At 38.4% G+C, this 15,681-nt stretch overlaps 1 protein-coding gene across 3 annotated transcripts in view; it reads right to left on the bottom strand.

Annotated features, from left to right (window-relative positions):
- RP1 (RP1 axonemal microtubule associated) overlaps positions 1-15,681 on the bottom strand; it is a 214,814-nt gene that overhangs the window by 115,426 nt on the left and 83,707 nt on the right. For all 3 annotated transcript variants that reach the window (XM_061448476.1, XM_061448474.1, XM_061448477.1), the window contains exons 21-25: positions 15,301-15,452; positions 12,923-13,077; positions 10,014-10,072; positions 9,645-9,689; positions 5,050-5,213 (exon numbers count right to left, since the gene is read on the bottom strand). In XM_061448476.1, the coding sequence (XP_061304460.1) occupies positions 5,050-5,213; positions 9,645-9,689; positions 10,014-10,072; positions 12,923-13,077; positions 15,301-15,452 (575 nt within the window). The remainder of the gene's footprint in view (positions 1-5,049; positions 5,214-9,644; positions 9,690-10,013; positions 10,073-12,922; positions 13,078-15,300; positions 15,453-15,681) is intronic.

A 15,681-nucleotide genomic window follows, 5' to 3' on the forward strand; every position in this document is an offset into this window, starting at 1 on the left:
CCCCACGGCCGAGCCGAGCCCCGCGGAGGAGCCCAGCCCCGCGACGGCCGAGAGCATCCCCCGGAAGCCCCCCGCCGAGCCCCAGGAGGATGCAGGAGACCACGCAGCATTTCCCAGCAAGGCAGAGGAGGAAGAGCTGGACTCAGGAAAAGAGAAGCTGGCGGTGGGAGAGCCGGCAAGCACAGCAGCTACACCAGCCCCAGTGACAAGTACAGCAGCATCGTTTGAGAGTTCTGAAGGCGCTGAATGGCCTTTGGGTATCCTTGGGACCTGCCTGCTGATTGTGATGGGGATCAGCATGTTGGCACACACACAGGCTGTGTTCTACCCACAACCATTTTGTCTGATCTCAAAAGTTAAGCAGAGTCAGGTTTGGGTCTTGTCTGGGATTAGACGACAATATAGGGGGACCAAGAGATTTTCCCCAAGGCTGGAGAGTCATGAGTGGCAGGGTGTGTGGGACAGTATGGGCAAGTATCTAGTCCACTGGGCCCCTCCAGTGCTTTGGAAGCATTGGAGATGGAAGGCAGCTGTATGGAGTCCCCAGCAACAAGCTGCAGAAACTGCTGAAGGGGACAGTGAATTATTTTAAGCCTGGTGGGCCCATGGCACTTCAGGCCATCAGAGCAGAGATGCAACACAGAGATGGACTCATGATCGAGGGGTGGACTTAACAATGGACACTATTGCCCAGGTTATTCACGAGTGTGAACACTGCACACAGTCTCTCCTGCTCTGGAAGACTGTTACAAGAGATGGAGCCTGACATGGACCAGATGGAGGCAGCAGCTTTATAGGGACTGGTCCATGCACTAAGATAAGAGTGCACCGAGATAAGAGTGATGGTATATTGAAAATGTGGGATCTGAGCATGACGTGAATGGTATGGAATAAGGGGTGGATAATGTCCTGGGTTCAGCAGTAGCAGTCATGTTTCTCCTCCTTGGTAGCTGGTGTAGTGCAGTGTTTTGACTTTCGGCTCGGGAACAGAGCTGATAGAGATGTTTTGGTTTGGCCAAGGACTTTGTGAGCCTCATGCTCTGCCAGGGAGGAGGGGAAGCTGGGAGGAAGCAGAGACAGGACACCTGACCCAAACTGACCAAAGAGCTATTCCATACCACAGCACGTCATGCCCAGGATGTAACTGGGAGTTAGCCGGAAGGGCTGGGAGACTGCAGGGTTGGAGGAGGTATCGGTCGGAGCTTGGTCGGGCTTGGGGGGCGAGTTATCGGTCAGCGGGTGGTGAGGTGTTGTATTCTGTTCCCTTGTTATTTCCTTTATCATTATTATCATTGGTGGTAGCAGTAGTGATTTGTGTTATACCTTAGTTACTAAACTGTTCTTATCTCAACCCGTGGGAGTTGCATTCTTTTGATTCTCCTCTCCGTCCCTCCGAGAGCAGGGGGAGGGCAAGAAAGGGGGGGGAAGTGAGCGAACGAATTACCTGACTGGGTTTAAACCACGACACCCTATCACTACAGTCCCTGATAAAAAGTCCCTCTCCAGCATTCTTATAGGCCCCCTTCAGACACTGGAAGGCTGCTATGAGGTCTCTACGCAGCCTTCTCTTCTCCAGGCTGAACAGACCCAACTTTCTCAGCCTGTCAATGTAGAGTTATTTAAGATAAACTTGATAAAGTGTTGAGATCAGTAAGACCAACATCACCCCAAAGAGACTGCAGGGACAATAATGAAGCAAACTCATAAAGCCAAGCATGGAAGAGCTCTTTTTAAAGAGGTGCTAGGTCCTGCCACTCTCACTAAGGCTTGCGATATTTTGAAAGCAGATCTACCAAACCAGTCAGTATTTTTACTGTCTTTATTATTACTAGAAGAACAGAACTTGCACCTAAAGATGCAGAATTATTCTGTATTGAAGTAATAAAAATTTAAAAATTGTAGCTCGCTTTTACAGAAGCTTATAGGCTTCTGACTACTTCTCTTTGACACAGAATGGAATATATGGCATGACCAAACATTAAAAGAATACTTATAAAAATAATTTCTTTATCAAACAGTGTGTACAGCCATAAGAGAGAATTTGTCATATTTCAAAGAATGATGATGCAGAATACAGGGCTCTGGAGAATATAATTTATAGCATAATTGAAGTTTCAGTGTCTTCAGCAACATACTGCCAAAATCAGTATTTTTTAAATACTGAGAAATACTTAGGGACTGTGATGATACCAGAGGAAATGGAGGAAACAGATCACAGTTGTGATGAAAGCTGTAACTTCTGGTAGATTGATACCCCTCTATTGGAGGAAGAATGACTCTCACCAGAAAAAATTATTCCCTAAAAACTATGTCTGAGTAGTAACAGAAGCAGAAAATCATAGCCTAGAAGTAGTTTCTTTGAACACACAGGAACAATTATAGAGCAGAAAGGGAAATCCATCAAATTTACATTTCTTTTCTTTCCCATTCCCTGACCTTCCCATCTGGTGAAAAAATTTTCTAAGCCACAAGGGCAAATATAATGCAGTTTACACACAACTATCTTGTAAGAACCTAGAACCCAAGACCCCAGGCAGAAACAAGGACTCTCCCTATCACACAATAACTGTAAATTATCTTCAGTGTATTTCATGTGCAACCACCATATGGAAATTTCCAAGGGCGATAGCCTTGTTTCATTCTACCTGCATTACACCAGCCTTCATCACAGACAGCTGAAGTTAACGGATTTATGCTGGCTGTACACAGCAATGCAAGCAATGTCAAAATCAAGTTCTTGATGAGCAACAAAATCTCAGCAGTATATAGAGGAGCACCATTACCATTTATAGAATCACAGAACCATAGAATAGTTAGGGTTGGAAAGGACCTTAAGATCATGCAGTTCCAACCCCCCTGCCGTGGGCAGAGACACCTCACACTAAACCATATCACCCAAGGCCTCATCCAACCTGGTCTTGAACACTGCCAGGGATGGAGCATTCACAGCCTCCCTGGGCAACCTATTCCAGTGCCTCACCACCCTAACAGGAAAGAATTTCTTCTTTATATCCAATCTAAACTTCCCCTGTTTAAGTTTGAACCCGTTACCACTTGTCCTGTCACTACAGTCCCTAATGAAGAGTCCTTCCCCAGCATCCTTGTAGGCCCCCTTCAGATACTGGAAGGCTGCTATGAGGTCTCCACGCAGCCTTCTCTTCTCCAGGCTGAACAGCTCCAACTTCCTCAGCCTGTCTTCATACAGGAGGTGCTCCACTCCCCTGATCATCCTTGTGGCCCTCCTCTGGACTTGTTCCAACAGTTCCATGTCCTTTTTATGTTGAGGACACCAGAACTGCACACAATACTCCAAGTGAGGTCTCACAAGAGCAGAGTAAAGGGGCAGGATCACCTCATTCTACCTGCTGGTCACGCTCCTTTTGATGCACTTTTGATATACTCAAGTTTTAATAGGTTTCCTTTTTTTCATTATTTGAACATATTGAATATTAATTATTTACTTTAGATACCTAAGTTACTATACAGTTAACTGTACTTTTTATCAGACTAGCATTCTTGATTTTTATTAAGATAATCCAGTCCAGTTTTGTCTCATTCTCTTTTTATAGGCCATTTTTCTGCCATTTCTTCTGATTATACCTATGACCAAAGGGATTCTGAAATGAGATGGTACTTCCCTCAACTGACTGAATAAATGAGTAAGAACTTGCTGTCAGGTACCATTAACCATCTGAATAAATATCCAAGATGATCATCTCACAGGATCATTAGGGTTAGAAGGGACCTCTGCAGACCATCTGGTCCAACCTCGCTGTCAAGGCAGGATCATCTAGAGTAGGTTACACAGGAACATGTCCAGGAGGGTTTTGAATATCTCCAGAGAGAGAGACTCCACAGCTCCTCCTGGGCACGTGTTCCAGTGCTCTGCCACCCTCAACATAAAGAAGCTCTTCCTCCTGTTGAAGTGAAACTTCCTGTGTTTTAGTTTATTGCCATTGCTACTTGTTCTGTCACTGGGCACCACTGAAAAGAGTTTGGCAACATCTTCCTGGTGCCAGAATGATTTGAAAAGTAATACTTAAATTTAGTCTTCAGATAAATACTGATTTCACCTTCCTGTTTTGACATATAAGTTAATCTTAAACCAGCATTATCTGAAAACTTTAGCCAAGTTACTTTCAATTCAAATAAATATAAGGGAAAGACCACCACTGACTTCACTCTTCAAAAACTTTTACATATTTTTACTTCAAACTAGAAAACAAAAAATTAAATTAATTAATTAAATAAGCAAATAAATCAGAGAAGCTTCCTCTCGTATCTGTCACTGATTCCCCAAAATCTGCTTATTATGCATAATTTATTTCAACCTAAATGACGTATCACAGATTTAGCAATTGGTACACTTCTGAGTATACAGCAGGAATTGGAAGAAATTGTAGGACTTACAGGAAGTTAGAAAAACCCTGGGAAATGTCATGCTTTTGAAGCACCTCTCAGAGGTTTCTCTGAAGAATAGAGAAATCCCTCCATTTGCTTGGAGAAGTAGGACACCACTAGCCTAAATCACTTGAGTTAACCTACTCAGTGTGATTTGACTCTAGTTATTAGCCAGTATGTGTCCCCCACTCCTTCCTTCCTACTTTCTCAAAGAAAAGGTTCCCATGACAGTGTGCTTCAGTGGAAGTCTGAGGAAACCCATGGAAGAACTTACACTGGACACTTCCAAAGGCAGATATGCAACACAAGCCATAGCCACGACTCTCTTTCTTACTACATCAATGCAAAGAACAGTCAAAAAAGCTTTTTCTACCTCTGCAAATGAACATCTAGTTGAAAGTAGCATATCAAACAAAGGCAAGGCAGGTATGAAGCAGATTCTGAGAGAGGCACGTCTGTTTGATGCAGTTATGAATACATATGCTGATTCAAATCTTACTGTCCTAAAAGTCAGCCACTCACTCAGAAACAATGATCCTTACGTATTTGCTTTGTGTCCTTTTCATTACTGTTATTATCCAGTTTTGAGAAAAGCTATTTTGCATATGGTTTTCATTCTCCAGTGTTTATATAACAGCCATACTGTACCTTAAATATATCTTCACTGTTGGGATTAAACAGGTGGTGTTTCCCAGATCCCAATATAATAGGACCAGAAGCTTTGTTTTCTCCATAAGCATAAAGGGATACTGTGGCTGTTGTGCCAGCTGTTTCAAAATCCCCAGTGACTACAGTAATCTTCCAGTCTTCTTCTGTAAAGTGAAAAATAAAAATGCTTTCATTACTGTTAGTCATATGTAGCAGTTTACTTGAAAGATATAAATAAAAGCATAGTTTAGCCCAGGGACCATAGCTACTATCAAGAAACGGTTAGGGTTGGAAAGGACATTAAGATCATGTAGTTTCAACACCCCTGCCTAAAAGGTAATGGTGGTGGGAGAGTCAACAGAATATTGGTGAAATACTACATCATTCAAACTCATCTTGGGCAAGTTATGTAACTTTAAAGACTTAGGAGGTTTTCAGTGTACTGGATATATAAACACAGCCTGCTGAGATTTCTAGTGACAACCCTATGGGTCATCACGGGAAAAGCCTAACCTTCAGAATCAGGATTATGATAACATACATAACCAAGAAATGAAACAAGAACAAGCAGTAATGCATCCCAATTAAGTACAATTTTGTCTCATTTTATGTTGATATGACACATCAACAAGAGCTCTGTTTGCCTGGATGGAGGTATGACATTGGAATTAGCATGAAAAAAAAAAGGTTTTGGAGAAAATTCTGACACTAGATGAGGACTCATTAGAAAATCATTTTATATAAAACTTCCCTGACACTGAAATGTCATCTCTTCTCCCATAGAATGAACAAAAGTTTTTTAAATATCTGTAAGCAGCTTAACAAAATCTTATTTAAAGAAAGAACAATACATAATTTCTACATCTGAAAAGCTGGGATTGCACACTCTCCGCCCCTTTTTTCATTGCAGCTTTTGCCTGTATGAAACAAGCTCCACTCAGCAACTGAAATTCATTCTGTAGAAGGCAAATGACAAATGAAATACCAGCCCACAGTCACCTTACAAATAAATGCCACACTGTTGTCCTGGGTTCAGCTATAGCAGTATTTTTTCTCCTCAGTAGCTGGTGCAGTGCTGTGGTTTTGATTTTCAGCCTGGGAACAATACTGATAACACCGATGTTTTTAACTGTTGATAAGTAAGATTTACTCCGACCAAGGACTTTCTGAGTCTCATGCTTTGCCAAGGAGGAGGGGAAGCCAGGAGGAAGCAGAGACAGGACACCTGACCCAAACTAACCAAAGAGGTATTCCATACCACAGCGCATCATGCCCACTATATAAACTGGGGGCAGTTACCCAGAAGGGCTAGATCACTGCTCGGGTGGGGCTGGGTATCAGTTGGCAGGTGATGAGCGGTTGTATTTTCTTCCCTTGTTATTTCCCTTATCATTATTATTATTGGTGGTAGCAGTAGTGATTTGTGTTATACCTTAGTTACTGGACTGTTCTGATCTCAACTCATGACAGTTACTTTCTTTTGATTCTCCTCCCCATCCCTCTGGGAGCCAGGGAGGAAACAGAGGGGGAGTGAGCGAGCAGCTGCATGGTTCTGAGATACTGCCTGGGTTTAAACCACAACTCTAAACTGCAGTTTTATCAACAGAAACCTGTCTGGTAATGCCTGCAAGAATTAAATTTGTTGTCTGACAGAAGTATTTATCTTGGCCCCACCCCATTATCCTTCAATAATTTGCCCAAGAAAGACTGTACTCTAGCAGGAAGTTTTACCTCCAGTTTTCCAAATTTTTGAGGTCTGGCTGACATCTGGTTTTGGAAGGTGATAAACTTTTAAATACACAACTGGGAATTCAGAAAACAGCAACTGCTCATTTGGTCTCTTCAGTCAAACCTTGAAGGTTGAGGGAGGTAATTCTCCCCTTGTACTCTACTCTTGTGAGATCCTACCTAGAATACTGTGCTGAGTTCTGGGGACCCAGTACAAAATAGACATGGACCTGATGGAGGAGGTCCAGAGGATGGCCACAAAAATGATCAGAGGGATCTAGCACTTCCCCTATGAAGAGAGGTTGTTGTCCACCCTGGAGAAGGGTCCAGGGAGACCTTCTTTAAACCTTTCAATATATAGAGGGAGTTTATGAAAAAGACAAGTACTTTTTACCAAGGCCTATAGTGACAGGATAAGGAGGAATGGTTTTAAACTGAGAGGGTAGATTTAGGTAGGACATAAGGGAGGAATTTTTGACAATAAGGGTAGTAAGACCATGTGGTCACTTTCTGTGGTGGGTGGGTGGACTAGATAATCTTTAATTTCCATTAGAAATGATCAGACTCCAGCTTGTAGTAAACTCTTTTATACCTTTGAAAATGTACATCCTCACCACTTTCTCTGTAGACCCACTTTCTTGAGAAAAGTACCACAGCATCAGGCTACGAAAGGACCAATATCAATTAGAATGTGAAAAGCCTCTACGCACTGAAGGTGGAAACAAAGAGCTAAGGCAGGGGCTCAGTGCCCCATGGAGGAGCTCATTTATCATAAAAGTCGGCCTCTTCTGTTTTCAAACAGTATAATATTAATTCCTTAAAGACAAAGTTCCTTTGGACCATTTTACCAGAGAATAATGACCAGTCAATTTACAAGTGCTTGTGAAAAATGGAGTAGCCAAAGGGTAAAATATAATGCACTCCCCCTCCTAAAAGGTCAAGTCATTCAGAAACAAATATTCATTTTCAAGCAGGCAAAATGTATTCTTTGTTGGACTTGTTCATTGTCTGATTTATTGTAACTCTGGTTTTGATGGCCTTGTATATTCTATTATCCTCTCCAAGTTTCTCTTTCATTAAGCAATGCAATTTTGAAACAACACAGTTGGCTCTCTTCAGACTGTATATTCTAGCTAGCTCAACTCCCACTTCCAAAGGAGAGGTGTATGTGTCAGGAAACTATTTTGCACAGAAGCACAATTCTCAAGGTTAAAAAAGGAATCAAACTTCCACAAAAACATGATAAAAAGGAGTTTTGGTTTGCACTCCTCTATATTGACTTTGAGGCTTTTGGGGCTTTTGGAAACAGACAGAACTTTGTGTTTGAAAGACATTGTGGGTATGGAAGAAGAATCCTAAAATTTCTTATCTCTTTGATGCCAGAAATCCTCATTACATTACTCCATGCTTTCAAATAGAAACTAGAAATAGTAAGTATTACAAACACATCATTCTCATTCTCTTTGGTATAAAATGCTGGGATTTGCTCTGATGAGGTAGATGTACTTAATGACTCATGGGAAAAAACTAGGTGAAAAATATCTCAGATCATCTACTCAGCCTCAATTGAAGCAGTCTCTGTAGGTGTGGAATGCGTAAATTCAAGTCTCTTTCCCACTGTTATATATTTTGGTAATTGCCTGAAACAAGAGGCTATTTGATGTGTATGCCTTTGGCTACCTAACTTTGAGACATTTGCAACAACCCACCTCATGTTTCCATGAAACAGGTCCATTTTGACAAAGGGTAAGTTTTGTCAATGACAAAGCTGACCAGCTCTTCTGGGCAGCACAAAGACATTTCTCTCACAGGGTCAGGATGAGAGTGCTGTGAGCAAAATGTTCACTGCAATACAAAGCCAGTCTTCCCTGAAGATAAGTCAGTTTGATATACACTTAGTTTACTTCTACTCTTTGTAATCTTTTGTTAGGTTTATGAGGAATTTTTTATCTGCTGCGACTTTTACTGCACAACCAGACAAGCACAGTTTAAATGACACTGCACAGAGATCCAACTGTAGGTACAGAAAGGACAAATCAGGTTGATTTGAACTACATAAAGAAGGATTTCTATGTGCAGGCCTTGTGGAAGCAAAGCATGCAGAACAGCTAAGACACAAAGTGATCAGCAGATAGAAAGTCAATACTTTCTGAAAAAGGCATAGAAATGAAGACGGGCAAAGATACTTGTGATTCATAATAAAGTTAATAATAGAGTGGAATTTTGATATAATTTGTATAATTACTGGGTACAAATTTTATCATTAACTACTTGCCATACGGACACTAAGACAAGGTATTTGGGTCATCATGGATATCTTGACTGACATAATAAATTATGAATACACATTTTCAAACTTTCTCCCAACAGCTTCTAAATTATTGTTAGTAATATGCATGAAGCACTTCTCACAGATGAGAAACTGTTATGTGCTATTAAGGAAAGTAATTTAATTGCACTGGCTGCAAGGACAGAAAAATCAAGCTGAACAAATATGAAATCACAGGTAAAAAGGAAAACGGAAAAGTTAATGTTGAGAACAAAACTATATATAGCCCAGGAGAAAGAATCATATAAAAAAATGAAATTAAGATTGATCACCAAAAAAGTCCTAGAAAAATAAGAATTTTCAGTCAAACAGAGAGAAAATCAATGTTATGGAAAGAAAAATGGCAGGATAAAAAGAAAGCATAAAAAAAAAAAATATATTGTTTAAATTAAAATGTGAAGTTCAGAGTTTACTAAAATATTCGAACTGTATTGTAATTAATGCTGTAAAATAAATAAAAATGGCAAAAAATATGTTAAGCAATTAGTTCTGAAATAGAAACTGGCTTCATTAGACTGAAGACTAGAGCAGCATTTACCATTTGCTTCTTCTTGCATTTTCAGCTGCTGATTTATTTGAAATTCTGAAAAAAAAAAAAAAGTTAATTTAATAAAGGGTCTATCCTTTAACATTAAAGCAAAGGTTTGAAAGAAGAGATGAAAAGTCATTCTGTGCTTCTAGCCAATACAAAAAGTTTTCGTTCTTCATTCCTCATTGCTGTCTCACGACCATGTACACACATTATACAATGCAAACACAAAGGATATACTCCCAGAAATATAACAAAGGAAGCTGCAAAATTGTTAACCCTGATATTTAAAGTGGAAATTAAATTCAGCCCAGATTTCTTCGGAGAAGAAATTAGAAATTACTGATCTTACTTCCCTAAAGTTAGAATAAAACTTACCTTGAGGGTACAGCTCAATTTCTGAATGAATCACACCTTGGGACATAAATGGAAGCCACCTAAGAATAAGAAAGCAGGTAGGAATCAATTTTTTCTCCATCACATACCAAATAACTGAATGATCAACATCTTATTTTCAAGCTGAATACATGTAACATAAATACCTCTAAAATTTTGTTATTTGATGGATGTTAAAGTAGGAATTATTTGACCCAACAAAGATTTTTATTTGTGCAAATATAAGAGCTGATTAAGTGCAAAATATACCCGTGCCATATTAAGAGACTCATGTGGCATGACTGTACTTATTTGTATAGCTAAGCAGAAGAATATGGCACTGAACTATTTTTCAGTACCATGGATTGAGTGTTAAGTAAAATTTGTATGTACCTATCACATTGTTTCTTAAAATCAAAGTTCAGTGTTAAAAACAAAGATTTAAATAAATATTGCTCTTCTTTATTCCTCTTAGAAATTGAGGAGAGATTTATAAATCTGAAAAAGTACAACTTGAGGCAAACATTGGTTAGGTTTCTTAATCATGTTACTCTAGGCTATGGATAATTTTCAAACCTTTTCATCCAGAACATGGATTATCAATTGTTTTAACTTCTCCCTGCTTGGTGAAAAATCAGCTGCTTTTCTACTAGTGAAAAAAATAAATCAGCAAGTTTCTGGGCTGTTGGTTTTTATTTACTTGGTCTACTTCCATGGACTCTCCAGGAATGACCTAACCCATTCCCTCTCATATGAAGCACACTGGGAATCCAGTATGACATGGGCAGGATGACTTCAGAGCAGTTTCTGCAATCTTAAATGCTAAAAAAATATCAGTCTGTAACTAGCAAATACTAACTGAAACCCAGTGAGGGCTGTTGGATGTTCAGAAACTAATATCAGATTTTTTTAAGTCAGATAAAATGCTGATGTTTCCTTGTCAAATGAGAAAAAATACAGCATTTTTTTCATGCCCTGGATAATAAAATATCAACGTAAAATAAAGCTGTGAGGCTAAAATTTAATAAATTTGAGAGATTTCTGAAGAGCAAAAACTTCCTCTCTCTTTGAATAGAGAGCAGTGTTTCAGCTTTACATTTTGGCCAACCTGGAAGCTGCCCTTGCCCCTCACCACTGATCTATTTTAACCCTTTTTCTGTGACTGTTTCCTTATACAAAAGTCAGGAATGAAAAAAATCTCTCTCTCTTTTTAACAGTGTCTGTCACTGGATAATTTTTCTGATCAACATCTAGTGTTAACTATCACAGAATTAATACAGCAAAGTGCCCTGACTTGCATCATTCCTAAGCTGTGTTGCCCTAATATGCATTGTCCCTGAGCCGTGTTATCCACTGGAGGACAGCTATGAAACTGAGATGATTTTTCATGATTGAGGTAGGCAGCTGGCCTGAATCCAAATCTGCTCCAGGGAGTAGATCCAAATCTTATATGGCCTTATACTACTAAAAACCTCTTTTTAAACCTCTCTTTAGTCCTATGCTACTAAAACCCCTGTTATTTATTGAAGAAAGATCGCAGGTTTAGAGTTTTCTCAAGGTGAGAGAACATCTTTATTCCTGTTTTTGACGATATGACTACCAAGAGTTGGAAGAAGATGTTCAGTATTATATATATAAATTCATGCAAATCCAGACAAAAAAACTAGGCATCCTTCATAGATTAAATATTATTAATTAAATTCATAAAATTTCTCCCATCTCTACTCAGCACTTGTCAGACCACACCTGTATTTGGTTTTGGTCCCTGTTATAAAAAAAATATATATGGACAGGCTGGTAAGGGTCTGAGAAGGGCCGCAAAGATGATCAAAGGACTGGGAAGCTTGCTGTATGAGGAAATACTGAGAGACAATTGGGTCTGTTCAGCCTTGATAAAAGAAGGCTGAGGGGAGACCTTATCACCGTGTTCTGGCACTTAAAGGGTAGCCGCAAAGAAGATGGAGACTCCATTTTTACAAGGGGTCACATGGAAAAGACAAGGGGTAATGGGCACAAGTTACTTTTGGGGAGATTCTGATTGCACACAAGAGGAAAACTTTTCAGAATAAGAACAATCAGCCATTGGAACAATCTCCCCAGGGAAGTGGTGGATTCCCCAACACTGGACATTTTAAAGATTTGGCTGGACAGGGTGCTTGACATCTAGTGTAGGTCATGCTTTGCCTAGATGTGTTGGACCAGATGATCCTTGAGGTCCCTTCCAACCTATGATTCCATAAAATATTATTAATTAAATACTATTCATTCTAGTGCCTTGTCACATGATCACATTGTTTCTCTAGGCTTCCTTCATTTCACTTTAATGATGCACATACCAACAAGATAGACTGCAAAACTAGAAACTCTCAATGTGGGATTGCTATCATATTTATCCAAACACGCGAAACACGTATTTATCAATTGACTTTTAAGATGCTTTTTTTTAATAACTTCAAATGGAACAACCCACAAAATAATTCTTACTTCAGAATCACATTTTTCTAACTAGCAATGCTGCTGCCCATAGAGAAAGCGAACTCCACTTCTGAGTGGCAAATCTGTTTTCTTTCCCATTTAAAAATACAATTAATTTTCAATCATTTTGTGTGCATTATCTTTTCTTCCTGAATAGGTAAGTCACACTTATAGCAGTGATCCTTGTATGATAAGGCTGCACTGTACGATCTAGAAACACAGCCACAACATAAGCCTTTAACCTTTGTTTATGGAACATGAAGGATATTAACTCCAGCAATTTTCTCTAGAACAACATATTTTTGTGGATTTTATGAAACTGAAAAATAATCCAAATTTGCCTTTCTCTGGAAAATTCATATTTAGCACAATGATTGGGAGAATAATGTTGGTGATACACATTTAAGAATATTTAAGAATATTGTTGTAAAAACTACCTTGCACAATTGAAAACATATTCCAACTTGTTCTCAGCTTCTCTAACAATAACTTTGTCACAGTACCAATACTGGGACTTGGCATTAGCCTCACAGCGCAACAGCACCTTCTGCAGTTTTCCAAGAGATACAGCTTCCACTTCAAAAGCATTGACCTAGAAGACAGAGGAGACAGCACTCTGCAATTTGCCATCACTAAGTCAGACTAGAAGTTCAAGTGTTTTAAAAGCCTGATTAACTCTCACAGTATACAAAGATTCCCGTTGTTTTTAATGACAGCTGAACTGTTGTCAGAGTGCTTGCATCTGAAAAGTCAAAAGTCTTTTGATTACCTATCAGAGCAAATGAGAAAACAAAACCAAAAACAGACTGCAGTAATAATCCCAAATAAATTGTTTTTTCATCCACCCCCCAAAAAGCTGCATACAACCCTTCACCACTGTTTTAATACCTTGCATTTACAATTATTCTCCAGGTAAGAACGAGTTGAAGTTATTATTTCCTTTTTTAATATTTATTTAAAATACAGACTTTCTCATCTTTTTCTCATTTTTGTCTCACCTCCTCTATTTACACTTTATTCTGTTGGAAGAAACTGAAATCTGATATACCACTTTCTTCTTGTTATTCATTTAAGCTTGTGCTTACAGCTGGTAAAGATTGTTTTCATAGGAGCATGAAGCTGATCAGGTGAAGGGTTCAGGCTGGTGATTTTCTGTCACAGTAGAAGGCTTACAGCATTCTTTCTCCAAATGTAAAGTCCAGATAACTCAGTAAAAGGAAAATGAAGGAAAGAATTACACTGGAAAAATCCTATGTGAAAAGCTCTCGGTTTTTAGCAAATGGCAGAGTTGAGACTGCCCATGCAACTTTACTTCTCCTTCGTGTATATGTAATATATGATCACAAGCTATTCTCTCACCGCCTCAAGTTTTGCACAGGCGGGACTGCAGCTTTTCAATATTTCTTTTTATCTTCACTATCTTTATGATTCCATGCATTATTTACTGCATCCACCCAAAGAGTTCAGTGAAACAGAACTGATTTCCCAGTGATTTCACTTTTGCAATTTTACAGGCCATCTACACAAATTTCATTTTACTTATATAGTTAAAACACTGAGGTTATTGCCAAAACCTGCCAAAGATGTAAAGTAGTTGGGGTACTCAATCAAGAAACAGAAGAGTTAGTTTATCAGCATATTTAGAATTTCAAAGAGCTTACTAAGTGCAGAGCAGAATTCTCTGAATAAATCTCAGTTACAGCTGTGGTTGCTCAGAAAAGTTAAACTGATTTTGTAGCAAAACAGAAGCATACAAAAAATAGTCACTCAGGGAAGCTTTATTTTAAGTGATTTGCCCAATATTATGTAGAATATCTGTGTCAGGGATAAAATTAAGTTGTTTAAGTCAGCTCAACTGCCTCTGTCATAAAATGCCATATCGCAGGCCTGTTCTGCTGCTCCATACAATCCACTGTCTCACTCACCCATTTTCATAACAAAACGCACTTTGAACTACAACCCTTAGCCCCTGTATAAATAGTATCCTGAATTTACTATCAAGAATAACCCCTCTAGAAAATTCCACATAAATCCTGAATTTCAATTTGGAAAGAACTTTATACATTTAAAATTATATCAAATATCTATTTTAAAATAATATAGCTACATCTGAGGTTTCCCAGCAGGTTATTTCTATTCTTGCCAATTTAGATACTAGTTTTTATTTTGTAATTAAATGTTCCACTAAGACCTTCATACCATTTTTAGACACACTAATGCTAATTTTCGACACCTCATAAAGGAAGATACAAGCTAAATAGAAGGTCATAAGAAGGCTACTGGAAGGGCTAAGATTAAATTCAATAGTTCCTGAAATTCAACTGTACAACATTGCAGAAAATCAAGATGATGAACATTTTATTCATGGAGGAGTTAGGAGGTAATTTAATGAAAAATTACGTTAAAGCTATCCTGTATTAATCACAATACTAAACATTAAAACATATATATATATAATGTATATATTTATACATTAAAAAATGCATAACAAACAGTCCTACTAAGATCTAAGATCCCAGAACCATTTCTGTGCACTTATTAGGAGCCAGCTCAACAGAGTAAGTTTTAAATTCATAGGCAGCTCTTCTCATCATCCTTACAGGGGTTCATCAAATAATTTTTCTTCCCCTTTTCCTGCCTGTATTTTTACTCATTCTAGTCATATCTGGATCAGTAGAAAATTATTTTCCTTAGTTCCTAAAAATTATTTTGGTAATAATAATAAAGGTAAACCTCTATGATCTTTTTTATTAGGTACCTTTTAAGCCACATACAAGTTACTTATATGACTAAACAAATGGTTTTTCAGACTTACCATTCCTCTCTGAAAAGTCACGGGTATACCAGTTTTATGTAGAAGTCTCAGACCAGAATCTCCTCTTTTTCCATAGATGCACAGATAAACTGCATAATCTGTATCAGTTTGCTCAAAGTCCCCAGTGTAGACATAAACATGGTATATGACAACTTTCAAAAATAATCAAAAGAAAAAATACAAGTTATGTGTAACACAACCAGTTTTATTCACTATTCGAGCTTAACTGAAAAGAAACAGTGCCAGCAAGTCTTATTTGCAATTAATTTTCTGGAATATATTCTCCAGAAATCAGTCTATCTGTCTTTAACATTGCTAAAACCAAATATATGAATTTACAGCAAATGGAATATAATTCAGATTACATTAATACTGAAAATG

Source organism: Pezoporus flaviventris, unplaced genomic scaffold, assembly GCF_033815535.1.
Source record: "Pezoporus flaviventris isolate CSIRO_AGI_PZ_B2104156 unplaced genomic scaffold, CSIRO_AGI_Pfla_v1 ptg000007l, whole genome shotgun sequence".
Taxonomy (NCBI): Eukaryota; Metazoa; Chordata; class Aves; order Psittaciformes; family Psittacidae; genus Pezoporus; species Pezoporus flaviventris.